The 18438-nt window shown below is 43.7% G+C and overlaps 1 protein-coding gene across 1 annotated transcript in view; it reads right to left on the reverse strand.

Annotated features, from left to right (window-relative positions):
* Positions 1-18438, reverse strand: part of LOC135509156 (protein O-mannosyl-transferase TMTC2-like) — a 182829-nt gene that overhangs the window by 26604 nt on the left and 137787 nt on the right. The window contains exons 6-11 of the mRNA XM_064929567.1: positions 18222-18406; positions 17518-17596; positions 14764-14885; positions 7209-7290; positions 5665-5779; positions 1651-1714 (exon numbers count right to left, since the gene is read on the reverse strand). Of these exons, the coding sequence (XP_064785639.1) occupies positions 1651-1714; positions 5665-5779; positions 7209-7290; positions 14764-14885; positions 17518-17596; positions 18222-18406 (647 nt within the window). The remainder of the gene's footprint in view (positions 1-1650; positions 1715-5664; positions 5780-7208; positions 7291-14763; positions 14886-17517; positions 17597-18221; positions 18407-18438) is intronic.

Below are 18438 nucleotides of genomic sequence, written 5' to 3' on the forward strand. Positions count from 1 at the left end.
TTATCCTCTGAAAGTTAGCTTGTTAACTTGCCGTATTGACGTGATCTGTTATTAGCTAGATAGCCCCCCAGCTTGCCCCCCAGCAGGCAAAACACTGTACACCTTATTGTGACCTTTTATTGTTAACAACCTATTTAGACAGTTGGGCCAATGTTGTTTCTGCATGAAATATTTACACGACACTACAACAGTCTATGGCAGCCATGTTAGCTCCCCATTAACATTACATGGGGAATATTTAAACAATGCTATGTAACTGAATGTATAGAATCAAACAACAATTCTAAAATGTGGCCGAACTCTCTAAAGATATTGCTCTGATCTCAGCCAATGTTCTGACCTTATTGTGGTTCTCACACTTCAAGCAGCACAAACAAGAACTATTCTAATTTTAGATAGTATTTTTAACAGTAAGGTTGGATAGCTTGCATCGCTCCAACACCAACTACATTATGCTCTTTCCTTTTTCCAGTTTGCTGGGGTAGGACATCATTGTGAATATTAATTAGTTCTTAATTGACATGCCTGGTTAAATAAATTAAATAAAGGTTAAATAAAAAAATAAATAAACAGAATAACTGTGTTAGTAAACAACAATCACAGTGTCTTCACAGCGGGGACTGTCTGGGGGTCTATACTATTAGTAGCACTGAGTTATGGAAATGAGTTTCACACTTTACCTTCACCTCTTTGGTGTACGGTCTCTATCAATGCATTTAGTTGAACTATGACAATAACGAGGATTGTGCTGCTCCAAGAGGGTGGGAGTTTGACTCATAAATACAAGATAGTCCATTGAAGCCAGACAGATATTTGAATGTATTCAAACAAATAATCAACGTTTTTACTCACTACCATTACATAAACATAGTGGGTAAACCGTGTAAATTGTGTATTTTGTACGTTTGTATCTACAGGAAACATTTCAGTTGGCTGAATCAAACATCAATGTCGGTTGACACTATCCAGACACACTTTGATTGTTCCTTGACAAGTGAATTCTTCCAATCAGGAACTAACATTAAGACCACAGAAGCCAAACATTCTTTCCCCCACTGCAGTTCAAACATCTGTGTTGTCAAACGATAGCCTACTCAACTATCTGGGTCTATTCATTATCCACACACCAAAGCCCTGTGACTAAGTGTTATTATCATTATTCCTTTCAGTCTGACCACCCTAAAATGGCCCTGGCCCCTCCTTTGAAGTCACTGATTGATGCTGCACACACAAACCTTACAGCCCAGGACAACATAACCCATGTCTTTCTCCAAACTTTGATGACTCTTTTGACAATAAAGGCCATTATGAGGAAACAGGCAAGACAATGATTGGCCAGAGAGCCACATAGCCAGTGATTGCCCAGAGAGTCATTTAGCCAGTGATTGTCCAGAGAGACACCCAGCCAGTGATTGGCCAAAGAGCCACTGGCCAGAGAGCCACCCACCCAGTGATTGGCCAGTGCGCCACCCAGCCAGTGATTGGCCAGAGAGCCACTGGCCAGAGAGCCACCCAGTCAGTGATTGGCCAAAGAGCCACTGGCCAGAGAGCCACCCAGCCAGTGATTGGCCAGAGAGCCACCCAGCCAGTGATTCAGACAGTGTCCATCATGTTGAGTAATAAAGGGTGATTAAAGGTTGATATACTCACGTTGGGTCTTATGCTGGCTGCTCGTCCGTAATACTTCTCGGCTGCGTCATTGAGACTGGCTTGTCTGCAAAGGAAAGCAAAAAAAAAAACAATCATCACTTATTTCTTCGAACTTCAGAGGGTTCAGAGGAGACCTTGACCTCTGTCTGTTTACTGCTGCTCTGGGGTCAGTGAGGACAGGCTGAGGAGAGAATGCCGTGTCGAAATTAGAGGAGTCAATGAAACAGGCAGTTTGTTTCCAGGCCTTTCAGCAGACAGCACCCCATGCTGAGTGGTGTACAGCATGCCCTGGTTGTTTCCATTATATCCCGGGTTGTGACCTTTATGTCATGATCTTTGACCTGTGTGTCATTAAAATAGGCTTCTCATCAACCACTGCCTTAGTAAGAACAAACATAACTTCAAAGGCGAGTCTCCTGTCTTCTGTGTAAAAAATATCTGTTGTTTTTGGTACTGAAGGTCAGTGGGGTTGGGAGGATTTGAGGCCTAGGAAGAAGATCGTCACAAAATCCATGTCAAATAATTTGCACGTTTAAAGTATTTCTTACAAAAACATTGGACACAAACAATTATCATATCTAATGAAATTGTAAAGGACGCCACAAATACAACAAATCATACAATGAAAGACAGTGAAAAACATATTTTAAGGTAAAGGCACCTCTAGACAGATGTCCTCCTGAGAATCCCAGAAGACTTCAAGTATTTAAAGTCTGTAGACGCTCCAATAAAAAATCCAGTCAAAACAAGAATGTCTTCCATATGCTCATCTCCGTGTACAATACACCACGCCAGTACGCTTAGATTACCATCGTACCTGACTGTGTGACTCTTTCCCTTTGGCCAAGAGCTTTTCCGTTTATTCATATTCCTATAAACCAGGAATCATTTTTACAACCTGCAGCTGCATTTCACTGATGGTAGCAATTGTCTCATTGCAAACAGTTTAACTTTGACACAGTCAAGGACGGAGTCAAGGACGGCTGGCTCCGGAGCCCTGAGTCATAATGATGAAAGCGAGACCATCTGAACTGAACTGGGCTTCCATTAAGCCTGTCTGATCTTATTAAGGTATCCTCCTCCATATGGTATCCTCCTCCATACGGCATATACAGACATTTTCATATTCCACAACTAGCATGACAACACCACACCTGAGTAGTCTCTAAACCCAGAACGAAATCTCATAGGGTGTCAATAGAGCTAATACCTGAGCTACATGTCATACCGTAGCGCATGAGTGCTGTCCTATTCCTGTGGAACTGTCATCACAATATGACATGATTGAGGCACGAGAAGCAGGTTTGGTAAATCTCTTAATCTTATGTCGGTTTGCATTACTAGCATACAGCATGTGATTCTAATATTAGCAAAAACAGTTCTATCCAGCATCCCACAATGACATTTAAATCACCCCAATTTCAGCTGCAGGGGTTTCCCCTCATGAAATGTTAATTCTGCCAAATCAGTCAATCACATTTGAGATGCTAAAACGGTTTGTACTTCATAAGGTAAGAGAATGGGTCATTGTGTATTCTTAGGACGGTTAAACTAAACTAAATATACATACAAAAACAAATGACTCCAAGAAACAACACTTGATACCCTTGTGGCTCGTTTCAAAACAAACAGACCATTAAGCTCCATATGTGACCAACATTGCCGTTAGGCCACAGTAGTAATGGCTGGCCAACAGACATGGGGAGTGGATGCTTTCCCTATGAGGTAACACCAGTGGTGGGGTGAATGAGTCTCTATGGTGTGAACTGATATGATATATGTTTTGGACGGACACGACATGATCAAACTCAAGAAGAATGACTGATGTATAGGATCACAGTCTGTCTTCTGCATCTGTCATACTGTGTCTCCAGCTCTAATGAGGGTGGAGAATCACTGAGACTCATTGAGAATCATTACTCAGTGCAGAGAGCACTGCCTCACGCAAAGAATTATTGATACGCTTTAGTTCAAGGCCTTTGTGTAGGAGGTGTGGGAACTGGTGTGTGTCCTCACAACGAAACCTCAAACACCTTGTCTTAATTCAACTCCAGGAAGCAGAGCCCAAGAATATTAAGTTCCATAAAATGTACAGTAATGACAAAGATGGGTTTGTTGTCTAACTGTGACCGTAACCATGTGTTGCAATAATGGCAATCATATTCAGACTAGAATATTGTCTCAAGAATGAATCTAATGTCATTTTCAGGTCTATAAACACTTCATTATCAGACTGGAGAACTGCCACATCATTGTCACCAGACAAAGAAGATCTTTAATGTGAGTAGCAAAGGATTGCCTGTGGATAGTGGGTTGTGAAAGCACAACAAGCACAATGGGAGAAAACAACCGAAACTTCTGCCTTCGGTTCGACCCGTCCACTGAGATACAGCTGTTGGGAAGAGAGGTGAGAGAGGAGAACCAGAAGAGCCCGGAGAGGAAGAGAGAGGGAAAATAGGGATAATGAGTGAACGAAAATAAATAACTCCCTGGATGAAACGAGGCTTGATAGTCGGTAATCTAAATGTGCTTTATTAACCCCGGTGCAGACGCACAGACACACAAATCACATGGCTGACACTACACATTACTTCATTTAAAAAATACAGATGACTTAATTAACTAATTGTTCCAGCAACAACCGCCAGTGTACGATCTGTGTACTAACGACATCTAGCCCATCTGTCTCGTGCAACAAGACACACTTGTTACACAAATGTTACGCAATTATTCCTTGTTCCTTCTGTCAAACAGATCTGGGTTTCCAGAACAGTGATGTGACACCACACAGCCTGGCTTGCAGAGGGATTTGAGCACTTAAAGGGCAGCATTAGCACATTCCCCTGGGAGCTAGCAGTCAGCCAACCTTCCTCTCCCTTTCCTTCGCCTCGCCTCGCCTCGTCTGCTGGCTGCTGCCACTGATCTGTAGACCCGGACGAAGGTTTGGAATAACGTGCTGATTGTTTAAAGAAGGCCGGGGGAAATGGATAGCAAGGAAGTAAACTTGTCAAAGACCAAGAGCCCCAGAGAGCAATAAGAGAAGGTTTGTACATCTTAAAGTTGACTCCTCCCCACCCTCTCCCTCCCCTGTTCAGATTCACTAGTATCCCCCACCAACCGAGGGCCTTCCACATCTTGGTTCCAAGACAAACACATAAAGAACATGAGTTCCAGAGGAGAGAGACCCCATGCCAGCGTGGCGGTGGGGAGTCCCTCAATGAGCCCAGCCGGAGACCCTCTTTAACAGCCAGGGGTCCTGACCCTGGAAGAGGCTCTGTAAAGCATGGACGGCTGGGATGCTGGTGGTGCACATCCCCCTGGATCATAGTGATGTGCAGTGGAACACCTTGTGAAAACCAGCTGGATAAAGACATTATACACAGCTGCATGACGTGGCCTCTTTCTGTCTTTGGTCAAGAAAGTGAACCCGAAGCACAATGATTCAAGACATCGCATTAACTGTTTTAGTAGTCGTAATTTCCCACCGCCAGCAGTAGTAATGCTCACACAGAAAACCCCTGATTAACCATGGTAAGTCCTAACAAGGGAAATATAATATTGTTGGCTCTAGTAATCCTCTCTCAGTCATGTGGCATATTCTAAATTGGCATGTTCCTCTATTTACAAATTTGCTCTCGCGCCTTGTGACTTGAAACACAGCACCTTGCAGCTTCCAGGAGAGCTGTGAGACAGACGCCGCGCTGCTGAACTTGCTCTGGTTTGGAACTGGCTCCACATGAATAAGACAGAAACAGCAGAGGGAGCGACGAGGCAGGCATGTAGCAGCGCGCCGCACTAAGACAAGACGGCAGCTCCCTGGCTACCGCTCGCTGCAGTAGAGAAGGGGATTACAGAAGCTGGTCAAGTAAATCACACTGGCAGAGGAGAGCTGTAAGCCCTGGAATAAAGTATAGAGACAGTAGATGCTCTCCCTCTTTCCCCCAACCCTTGACTCCTCCCTCCTCCAGCCCTTGTCCCCTCCCTCTCAGTGTGTCTGTCCCATCCAACACTCACCTGAGCATGTGGGCTGCGCTGAAGACCACATCAAACTCCCCGCTGTCCAGACGGGCTGCCTTCTCCGCCATCTCAGCCGCTTCCAGCAGACGAGACTCCTCCAACAAAAACTGACCTGGGAGCAGCCAGAGGGGGAAAGGAAAGGGAAGGAGAGAGAACAGGAACACCATGTTAAAACGCGGTGTGTGGATGTATTCCTAGAGAGGGATGAATAGTGGCTGGGAATATTGCCTTTGGCCAGGGGAGATAGGCAAGCCTCTGTCAGCCCTAAGAGTGATTTGCTGAAACACAAGATACGAGTGGAGCGTACCATCACTCTTTGGCCATCACTCAGGCCCATTTGTCCAATTAGTAGGGTTGTGATAGGAATGTTTCTCTTACATGTGCGTCAGGCCTGGCTGGAGATCTGAGTTCTGTACGTCTGAGGTGCAGCTGAAATGTAGAGCAGGGCCTTTGTAGACCTCCCCAATGACGCTAGAGTGTGGACCCCTGAAGGAGCCACGAACTGGGAGGAATTAATAGTCTGTTGATTTTGGTGGGCTCCACTACTGTACCATGCTTCCAAACCACTGGGTGAAACCAAGTATATTTTCCGAAATAGCTGTGAATGTAGACCTTGCTACAAGCCTTATGTGAAGGAAAGACTGATTCGCCCCTGACTGATTACCAATGTATTGCAGAGCACCTACAGCTTAGAAACACTGCAATGGCAAGGGATAGATTTCAATATGTCAACTCTTATTTTATTGGAGTGGTTAAGAATATGTAAGAGCAGTTCCTTCAAATACCAAGAAATGAAAAAAATGATTTCATTTTACGAATGATCGATCAAAATGTATGTAACCACAAATTATTTTACTGGCACTCCCTCTCAAACGCACATTTAAAAGAGGAAAGTTCAAGTGACTTAGTATCAAATAAAATAAAATGTGATTTGTCATATGCTTAATTAAGGTAGAAATGTACATATAGGTAGGGATAAAGTGACTAACCAACGGGATAGATGATAAACAGTAGCAACAGCATATGTGATGAGTCAAAAGTGTCAACTATTTATCTAACTATTTAGCAGTCTTAGAAGCTGTTCAGGGTCCTGTTGGTTCCAGACCTGATGCATCGGTACTGCTAGTTGTGCAGTAGCAGAGAGAACAGTCTATGACTTGGGTGGCTGGAGTCTGACAATTTTTAGGGCCTTCCTCTGACACCGCCTGGTATAGAGGTCCTGGTTGACAGGGGGTTCGGCCCCAGTGATGTACTGGGCCGTGTGCACTACCCTCTGTAGCGCCTTGTGGTCGGATGCCAAGCAGCTGCCATACCCAGTGGTGATGCAGCCAGTCAAGATGCTCTCAAAGCTGCAGCTGTAGAACTTTTTGAGGATCTGAGGGCCAATGCCAAATCTTTTCAGCCTCCTGAGGGGGAAGAGGCATTGTCGTGCCCTCTTCACGACTGTGTTGATGTGTGTTGACCATGATCATTTCTTAATTTGTAACCTTAATATAATGTTGGTGAATCAAAAGAAACTGACCCAGAATGGCAGTACTTACCGTAATGCATATAGCAATTTCCTTTAGTGGGGTCTAGTTGGATGGCCTTCAGAAAGAACCTCTCTGCTTCAGTCTTCTGACCCTACGAAGGGAGAGGAAATAAATAAATTGTCAGTATTTGTTGCCGTTGAGATGCTTTTCATTTTATTATAATACATAATGATTTTGCTAAGCCACAAACTTAATGTAACATTACATCGTAATATGACACCTTGTGTCATCCTAAAAAAGATTTACCCTCAAAGTACACAATGTCATGCTTGGCACAGCTGACTGCCTGGTCTGAGCATTTAATAATAACACACTTATATCTGTACAAATATATCTGTACACAGAGGCTGTGACTAATCCACTGCAGCTGAGAGAGAGACAAACAGACACACAGAGAGATGGAGAGACAAGAGAGACAAACAGACACACAAAGAGAGAGACAAACAGACACACAAAGAGAGAGAGACAAACAGACACACAAAGAGAGAGAGACAAGAGAGGCAAACAGACACACAAAGAGAGAGACAAACAGACACACAAAGAGAGAGAGACAAGAGAGACAAACAGACACACAAAGAGAGAGAGACAAGAGAGGCAAACAGACACACAAAGAGAGAGACAAACAGACACACAAAGAGAGAGAGACAAGAGAGACAAACAGACACACAAAGAGAGAGAGACAAGAGAGACAAACAGACACACAAAGAGAGAGAGACAAACAGACACACAAAGAGAGAGAGATAAACAAGAGGGAGAGAGAGAAATGTGTGCACACGCACACAGAGATTGAGATAGGGTGCATAGAGTCGTTCCGGGTTACGTCACACAAGGAGTGACAGACAGGGTGACTGGAGCCTGATGAGGGGCAGCAGCAGCAGTGACAGATTGGGGCCCAGTGGAGCCCAGAGGAGCCAGTGCCCCGGGGGGCCTCAGAGAGCAGGATCAGATTAAAACTAACACACAAAGGCTCCAGCCAACACAGCTGCCTCTCTCTGTCTCACACACACACACACACACACACACACACACACACACACACACACACACACACACACACACACACACACACACACACACACACACACACACACACACACACACACACAACGCAGATCTTATCTGTGTATCAGATGCACTCTGATGGAGATGAAGATCACAATAGAGGTTCAACTAATCAATTAAAGCCTATAGAAACCTAAATATATGAAATGCCACAGCATTTCACATAATGAACAAAAAGAGGCAAGAGCTCCCTTAATATTACATAAACCACTAACCAGAATAAATTATGTTTACTAAATACACTATATAGAATGAACACAATTCTTTAATTTTAATTGCAAAAGGCTTTGAACAAAACGCCTTTATCCAAACACTGAAATCAGATTTGGATGATTCCGTGCCTCATACATTTTTCACCGGGTTTACCTTCAATAACTCAAAAAGTACTCAAAATTTCCAAGTGTAAATATTAGAGTTTATTCTCCATTGACAAGATGGAACATTGAATTATATGTTTAATGCAGCTCAAGGCTCTCAAATTCACAAATAGTACAAAGTGCTCAGCTGAGGAGCAGCTGGAATAGTCATAACATCAGCATATTTCTATTTATTGAAGTTCAAACAAAAAGCCTGTCAGGAAACCACGTTATGAAAATTTAATGCAATGGCTCTCATTGTTTGTGTGGATTTGAATCATGTGGTACATACAGGTAACTGCCAAAATAAAGGAAACACCAACATAAAGCGTCTTAATAGGGCGTTGGGCCACAAGCCAGAACAGCGTCATTGCACCTTGGCATAGATTCTACAACTGTCTGGAACTCTCTTGAAGGGATGTGACACCATTCTCCCACAAAAAAATTCCATAATTCTGTGTTTTGTTTGGTGGTGAAAGAAACGCTCTCAGACACTGCTCCAGAATCTCCCATAAGTAGTCAAATTGTGTTTAGATCTGGTGACTGAGAGGACTATATAGTTTTCATGCTCATCAAACCATTCAGTGACTTCTTGTGTTCTGTGGATTGGGACATTGCCATTCTATGGGGGCATAGCCATGGTAACCAAAATAATGGCCTGCCCAGGATTTTCATACATGACCCGAAGCATAATGGAATGTTAATTGCTTAATTACCTTAGGTACCACACCTGTGTGGAAGCACCTGTTTCAATACACTTTGTTTCCCTCATTTACTCAGGTGTTTCCATTATTTTGGCAGTTACTTGTACTTTGCAGATTTGACTGAGAAGTGAGGAAACTCTCTTTACTGGAGAAAAGTTGTCAAAGAAATCTTTGCAGAATGTGAAAATAATATGTCCCATGTTCCCCTGTTGATGTTCTCATCTTTTGAATCCAATTTTGACATTATCAGGCTTAGAGGAGTTTTATTCCTGAGTGGCTTGTTCAATGAAATCCAGTTTCATGTCTAGACTGCTAACGAACATCATCATTTCAACATTAGAGCTCATTAGCTTTCCCCCTCACAACTGTCAGGTATCCGGATCAAAACATTATTTAGTGTGTGAGGGGAAAGTGGCGGTTTGTATGCATCCTAGTAGGTTCTTAAAATGGCTGTGCAGCGCATCGGGCCACAGCAACAGCAGCAGAGAGAGATTCTTATTAACTATGTGTGATCGATGCTGATAGATGGCCTGACAGTCTGCAGTGTTTGAATGGACTGGAATCGATGGAAGAAACAGCTCTGTCTGTCTTTCTATCTGTGTGTGTCTGTCTGTCTTTCTATCTGTGTGTCTGTCTGTCTGTCTTTCTATCTGTGTGTCTGTCTGTCTGTCTTTCTATCTGTGTGTCTGTCTGTCTGTCTGTCTCTGTCTGTCTCCCACCACCCATATCCACTTCCTATTCAATATCAACTCATTATGGAGGTGAAATCTCCAGTTTTCACACATACTGCGCTTATTGTTAGTGTTGACCCCCTAATCTCCCAGTGACATCAGACGTGGAACAGATGTGTACTTCCACTCTGGCAGCCATCAAGGTGATTATAAATGGAGCCTGCATCTGATTAGGCCCGGAAATGCCTTGTGAATGACTGAGTTCAATAACACCCACCACCATGGTACACATCTCCGCCCTCAGCTACACCCCTCCCCGCAGGGGGTCCCGGGTGTGGTGCACAGGGGTCAGCCCAGCAGGAGAACGACGCCAAACCCTGTCCCCCAATGCGCACAACCCCTCCCCCAAACGACGATCCCCTGCCAGGATCTGAACTTAGGACCCTTGACAGGAAGGCTATTTCCTCATCACTCACAGTGGGGGTAAAGGGTATGGGAGTGGAGGTGGGGGTCACTTTCCTGGTGTGGTATCTGATCAAGACTAAACTCAGTCGACAGTGAAGAGACAGTAGAGGTAGTGGTATGGTGGAAGGTCGGAGGTCACGATGGGGCTGATGGAGGTAGAAGGTGAAGTGAACATCTTCAAGGTAGCTCTTACCAACTTACACACCTGGGCACTCATAGATACAAATATGTATATGGTTGAGCCACTGCATTTCACACTACACTCTGTTCTTTGAAAACCATCTCAAGGCTATTGAGTCTGTAAGTCTGAGAGCTCTCTCCTCTCCTTATCCCTGAGGTTGCATCATTTACACACAGAGGAGAAAGAAGGCCCAGGTAAACCATTGTTGATCTCTGCCTGAGATTTGTATTGATATTTGTATTTATTATGGATCCCCGTAAGCTGCTATATGTGATAATGTCAAAACCCGCAATGAAGTCAAACCAAACAGTCTTTTTTGTCATCAACTCCTTATTTGTGTGCTATGCTTGTTGAATGTGCTTTCCTACAAGTGTGCTGAAAGTCTGTTGTCAAATTGTTTGCTATAAAATAGCATTGTTTCGGGTGAAACACAATTTTTCCCAAAAGTTTACTAAGGTTTGGTAGCAGACTGATTGGTCAGCTATTTGAGCCAGTAAAGGGGGCTTTACTATTCTTAGGTAGTGGAATTACTTTTGCCTCCCTCCTGGCCTGGGGACACACTTTCACATTGGTTTAAATTGAAAATATGGCAAATAGGATTGGCAATATTGTCCACTATTATCCGCATTAATTTTCCATCCAAGTTGTCAGACCCCGGTGGCTTGTCATTGTTGATAGACAACAAAAAAACAACCTCTTCCACACTTACTTTACGGAATTAAAAATTACAACGCTTGTCTTTCAAAAATTGTTCAGATATACTTGGATGTGTAGTGTCAGCGTTTGTTGCTGGCATCTCATGCCTAAGTTTGCTAATCTTGCCTTTGAAAAAATCATTAAAGTAGTTGTCAATATCAGTCAGTGTTGTGATGAATGAGCCATCTCATTCAATGAATGATGGAGCTGAGTTTGCCTTATTTCCCAAAATGTAATTTAAGGTGTTCCAAAGCTTTTTACTATCATTCTTTTTGTCATTTACCTTTGTTTCATAGTGTACTTTCTTCTTCTTCTTTTTATTACATTTCGTCACATGATTTCTCAATTTGCAATACGTTTGCCAATCGGTTGGGCAGCCAGACTTATTTGCTATTCCTTTACCTCATCCCTCTCAACCATACAACTTTTAAATTCCTCATCAATCCACAGGGATTTAACAGTTTTTACAGTCATTTTCTTATTGGGTGCATGCTTATCAGTAACTGGAATAAGCAATTTCATAAATGTGTCAAGTGCAGCGTCTGTTTGCTCATCATTACACACCAACAAATATTCTTTACATCAACATAGGAATCGCTACAAAATGTATGACCCCTGATACACTATATTAGGCCCAGCCGTTGGAACTCTGGTTTTCCTAGATATGGCTACTATATTGTGACACTACATCCGATGGATCTGGATACTGCTTTCAAGCACATTTCTACAGCATTAGTAAAGATGTGATCAATACATGATGATGACTTCACTCATGTGCTGTTGGTAACTACCCTGGTAGGTTGACTGATAACCTGAACCAGGTTGCAGGCACTGGTTACAGTTTGAAGCTTTATCTTGAGTGGGCAGCTTGACAAAAGCCAGTGAATATTTAAATCACCCAGAAAATATACCTCTCTTTTGATATCACATACATTATCAATCATTTCACAAATGTTATCCAGATACTGACTGTTAGCACTTGGTGGTCTATAGCAGCTTCCCACAAGAATGGGCTTTAGGTGAGGCAGATCAACCTGTAGCCATATTACTTCAAAAGTATTTAACATGAGATCCTCTCTAAGCTTTACAGAAATGTGTTTCTGAATATAAAACAGCAACATCTCCCCCATTGCCATTTCTGTATTTTCTGTACATTTTATAACCTTTTATTGCTACCACTGTATCATCAAAGGTATTATCTAAGTGATTTCTAGAGATTGTCATCTGTTCCTAGCAAATGATTGATTTCATGAACCTACATATGTTAACGTGGGCTTTTTTGAGAACTTTTCTTCTGGGATGCTTACATGTTTTCATTGCTTTACTGGGAAGCTTAGCAGAAGTAGATATTCACATCTTATTTGTAGGCTTGATTACCAACAACGACGAGACGGCCTACAGGGAGGAGGTGAGGGCCCTCGGAGTGTGGTGTCAGGAAAATAACCTCACACTCAACGTCAACAAAACTAAGGAGATGATTGTGGACTTAAGGAAACAGCAGAGGGAACACCCCCCTATCCACATTGATGGAACAGTAGTGGAGAGGGTAGTAAGTTTTAAGTTCCTCGGCATACACATCACAGACAAACTGAATTGGTCCACCGACACAGACAGCATCGTGAAGAAGGTGCAACAGCGCCTCTTCAACCTCAGGAGGCTGAAGAAATTCGGCTTGTCACCAAAAGCACTCACAAACTTCTACAGATGCACAATCGAGAGCACCCTGTCGGGCTGTCTCGCCGCCTGGTACGGCAACTGCTCCGCCCACAACCGTAAGGCTCTCCAGAGGGTAGTGAGGTCTGCACAACGCATCACCGGGGGCAAACTACCTGCCCTCCAGGACACCTACACCACCCGATGTTACAGGAAGGCCATAAAGATCATCAAGGACAACAACCACCCGAGCCACTGCCTGTTCACCCCGCTATCATCCAGAAGGCGAGGTCAGTACAGGTGCATCAAAGCTGGGACCGAGAGACTGAAAAACAGCTTCTATCTCAAGGCCATCAGACTGTTAAACAGCCACCACTAACATTGAGTGGCTGCTGCCAACACACTGACTCAACTCCAGCCACTTTAATAATGGGAATTGATGGGAAATTATGTAAAATATAGCACTCCGGCCGCAGACACAGGTACCCCCAGCGACGAAAGTGTAGGAAGATCAGGCTCCAGGACGGCGAAACTACTCGTTGTTTGTATCTGTATCTACAGCGCTGGAAACATTCATTTATTTCCAATTGCAAAACTCATCTGGGACTAACTTCATTAGCTTGATGGCTAGCAGCTTAGCGGCTCTGTTAAGCAGGCTGTCTGTTAACAGGGATTCTGGGACAAGAAATAGAGGTCCCAGTTGTTAAAAGCTAACCGCGTCATGGAATACATGCAAAAACAAGTTCAGTATTTATATTTAATGAATATTGGTTATGTTCTAGTGAAAAATAACAAAACGAGTGTTTCCTGCATAGTGTTGAGATGCACACTCTGATGACATCACTTGTGTTCCAGGGATGATCGAGATGAATACAGGCATGAGCTCGGAAAGTTCCTCTAAATCAATACCCCTTCCTTTACTAAAACAACAGTGTGTTTTTCCTTGCCTGCTCACTCAAGGGAAGTTTTTCTTCTCCTGTTGTATATTGTTGTTCCCCTGGTGTATGATGAGACAAATCTACGTTTCAGAGATTGTATCTAATGACTCTTGATAAGAGACCAGTTCATGTCAGCTTTTCCCTTAAATGCTTGCTAAGTTGTTTGTTAAACTTACCACCACTCACTTACTACAGACAGGGAAATACATCTGGCAAGGTGGTCAATATGGAGAAAGATCATGTTCATCTACAGCCATTATTCTCTAGAAAGGTAAACGAGTGATTGACAAAGATAAATGTGCTCTTTGTCTTTGTCTGGGACCCTGTGGAGTGAATTACCCCTAGCACACAAACCAGCCTTTCTCCTCTTAGTCCAACCCGGGTCAACTACGTGACCTTGGTGAACAGCATCTGACCAGTCGGAAGGCCCTGGAGGCCCAGAAGGCAGTAGGGTCCGGAGTTAGAGGAGGATCCACATCAGATCAGTCCCTCAGGGCTAATGTGTTGCAGGGACTGGTTAGTTAGCTGGAGCCATTTGCAACCTGTATTAGTGAAACTGATAAGGGGTCAATATGGAGATCCGGTTTAGGCAGTTGTATAGAATCACTCCCGGGATTTGGTAACAGATTTTAAAAACACACATCAGTTTCAATCAGGAAGCTATCCCCACAGGACGATGGCGCACCTTGAGAAACTCTATGTGATCACCCCCCCCCAAACACACACACACACAGGCCATTGATGATCTGCATGCACACTCTCAGGCTACTTGCAGAGCTGAATAAGAATAAGAAAGCCAAGAAGTGAAGGAGGAAGATGATGATGGTGAAGAAGTTACCGTGAGGGCCAGGAGTTTGCCATAGGTCAAGTGTGCTGGGATGTGGTCTGGCTTGGCTCTCAGGGACTCTCTGTACCAGTGCTCGGCCTCGGTCAGCTTGTTCAGTCTCATGTAGGCCTCTCCTGTGAGGGGAAGTGAGGCATCAGGTCAAGGTTCAGAGGTTAAGGAACCACATGTCTTCCCATTGTCTTACTAAGGAATCAAATGACAGCTAGGGTAGTCATGCAGAAAGGCCTGCCATCACTTCAGTGCACTTTGAAACCCGATACCAAACGGGTGTTTTATGAGCTAAAGGACCTTTTACTAGGACTAGGGTCATAACAAAATCGCTAAGTAAAGGACGGCTTTTGAATTTGTCTGCATCAGTTGAATAGTGTCCCACTAAAAGCCTAGATCGGATCACAATATGTTTTATTAATATCCTCTATCCTATCACAAACTCCTAATACCTGCTCAGCAACAATCCTATAAAAATAGTCATCGAACTAAGGTGTATTTTCAGATCCCCCATGTGTTAGTTGGATGGAGTTCTATGGGATGTCTAAGTAAGTCTAAAGTCAGAGTAGGAGAACAGACATGGGCCTGACTCAATCCTTTAATATGACTGGCCTGAGCTGATTGTTTGATATGTTGCTGATGACATGTGTAGAAACACCCTTCCTGATTCTTCAGACAGTGATACCTCTTCCAGCCTTGAAAACGTTACCCACACCTGAACAAACAGTCCCTCTTTCTTTCTCTCTCCTGCCCCTGACACGTATTATAACTGCATTTCACGACATAGTCAGATAATTGGGGAAAACACAAACCAAAACAATGCTTTAAATGTAATGATCTCAGGAATAATACTGGGATAGGGGACGTGACTGCAATAAGAACTTGTAACAGGGGTCTTATATATTTTTTTCGTTTTTGAGAGGAGGGCTAATTGAAGCTAGATTATAAATTGGGGATTATGGCGAATCATTTCCACTGATAAGAAACAGGAGAGAAACAACAGGTGGCTGGTGATGAATGTTGACCTGCTGACCTCTGAGACGATCAACAGACGTCCCCCCTGTTCTTCATTAGCAATGGCCTGTAATAGACCTTTTAATATACGTCTAAATACACGGTACTCAAGCATGTAGTGGTATCAAATATAAGACCCCAATTCCATTTTTGCTTATGATAAGGATCAGAGTTAATGCAGTATTTTGTAAGCAAGTATATAAAGTATCCAAGGAAAGTAGGCTTTATGTTGGAGTAGATATCTTTCAAATTGTTCTGCATAAGCATAAGCATTTACTGTATGTCCTAGTTGGGTTACAGAATACCTAGACTTAATTTATTTCCTTTCCAGCAGCTAATATAATACTGTACATTGACTGTTATGATTATGATAAGGGCAACATGAGTCGCTTTATCTACATATTTGTCAGACATGGTGTAACGCAGAGCTAGTAACAGCAGAAGACCGTGGTGAAACGGGCTTTGTGCCGCTCCCGTCTACCATCAGATTCAGATGGAGGTCTATGAGGAAGCACAGACATGGACATAAAATACTTATTAGAGACACAATTTCCAAGGAGTTGAAAATCACATCTAGTGGACCATTCCATTGCCCATTTGAGCGGGGGGGGGGGGGGTTTGGCAGATAAAGACCCAACTTTGACCCAGACTGCCATGTACACTGACGAAAGTTTCCCCTCTTGAGAATGACAAACACAATGACAGCACCCAAGTGAATTGGACTGTAAATAGATAGGAGCAGGTGCACCAAACATTTAAATGAGCTGCTCAGAGTAATGTAAAAATCAGCTGCAAGAAATATGGGAAAATGCCGCAACATCCACCCTGCTAATGCCCTTACAGCTTTCAAACTGAGGGAGGTGATTTGCTATTGATTTCTCAGCACCTCCGTCAAGCTGAATTTGACTCCACTGGTGAATGTACTGTACTAAGGGGGGGTTGCTGGAATTCAACAAGATGAAGAGTGAGAGCAAGAGAGGGAGGGAGGCAAAGAGAGACTGAGAAGAAGAAAAAAAGAGAGGGAGAGAGAGAAGACAGAGAGTGACAGAAAGAGAGAAAGAGTGAGTAAAAGAGTGAAAGAGAGACAGAGGAACAACATGGGGGAGCCACAGAGAAGGACAAAGGCATGTCAGCAGGCCCATTGATTGACAAGAGTGCTAGTGGAATCAGGGGTTACTTGAAATTTAAAATTATTGCATTTTGAAATCAAAAGTCGCAATTTAGTCTGCAGCTGCTTTCACATGACTGTAACACGAGGAGCGTAGTTATTATCGTTAACACGCTGTGGAAGCCTCAACATCGGGGCCTCGATGGGAGCGTTGAGCTGGAGCCACACACCCGTGTTTGATGCTGATTTCCACGTCCAATACTGGCTTGAGATTTATAAGACGTTATGAAAACAGAGCACCTCTAAAACCAACGGCCTTAAGCAGAGTCTACACTCTGCTACACAAAAACGGGCTAATGTGTAATGCTTACTGTAAGCATAGCTCAGCTGACGAGCTCAAGACCCTGGCCACAATCAATGCAACTCAATCCTGTGACCCCCTTCAGGTGGAATAAAGTTCAACAAACTCAGCCAGAAGTGCATGGACCAAGCTGACAACCAACAGCTGACACAATGATTACAAATGTACCCCCCACACCTCCAATCTACCAATCTTCTATTTCATTCCTTTTTCTCCTCACAACAAAAATCTAAGCTTTTGTGTTTAGTTTGAGAGAAAGATAATTGCCACTTACCCATCATGTTATAGAGGCTCTGAGGTGCAAATTGTCTTGGCATTTTCTGTATTGCTTCTTTATACACGGAGAGGGCCTCCTATGAATGAATAAAACAAATGGAACCATCCGTTAGGCACGAGGAGCCAAACATGCCAGGGCCACAAGTCATTTGTCCACTGCAGCCTGGGCCCTCACAAGCTGAATGGAAGCATGGAATCAGAGGTCACTAAGAGGTGGTTAAGACTTGGTGGAGGAGAAAGGATCTATCCTCTCCATGACATGGCCAGTCAGAGAGCTAGTGCAGTGTCACACAGCCTCTCTCTTTCGCTAAAGCCCAAGGCAGTGATTCCCTTTAGGCTCTGTTAGTGGGTAGGCTTAGCGGAGTCGCCAACAACCGGATGCATCCGGTTTTCAGGGATACAACTAATTCAACCTGGCTTCCTCATCTGCTGAAAACCAGATTCAGGAACTCCACTCAGGCGTTTTCTTTTACGCCAGCTACGTTAGGTTAATTAGTGGGTATACTAGTGTAGAAGGTCAGTGGGTGGTGGAGCTTTTCTCCTGACATTTCCACAATCTCAGAACGGATGCACTTTTCGACCTGCTTGTATATGATTAGTGTGTGTGTTCCTGTGAATACGTTTGGTGTGTGTCTCCCTGTGTATGTGTGTGTGTGTGTGTGTGTGTGTGTGTGTGTACCCCTGTCTGCTCCCCTATCCTACCTCCTGGTGCCCCTGCTCATGGAGCAGCTTTCCCAGGTTGTACAGGCAGCTGGTGACAGAGCTCTTGTGTGTGTGGGGGTCCTTCAGGTTCTCGTCAGGGATTTCGGCGCAGGTTAGGAAGGTCCTCTTGGCTTCGTCCAGTCGCCCCTGGTTCATCAGGACAATCCCAGTGTTCAAGTAGGCGGCTGCAGGGGGGAACGAGAGACATATAGGTGAT

The sequence above is a fragment of the Oncorhynchus masou genome, chromosome 22 (assembly GCF_036934945.1).
Source record: "Oncorhynchus masou masou isolate Uvic2021 chromosome 22, UVic_Omas_1.1, whole genome shotgun sequence".
NCBI lineage: Eukaryota > Metazoa > Chordata > Actinopteri > Salmoniformes > Salmonidae > Oncorhynchus > Oncorhynchus masou.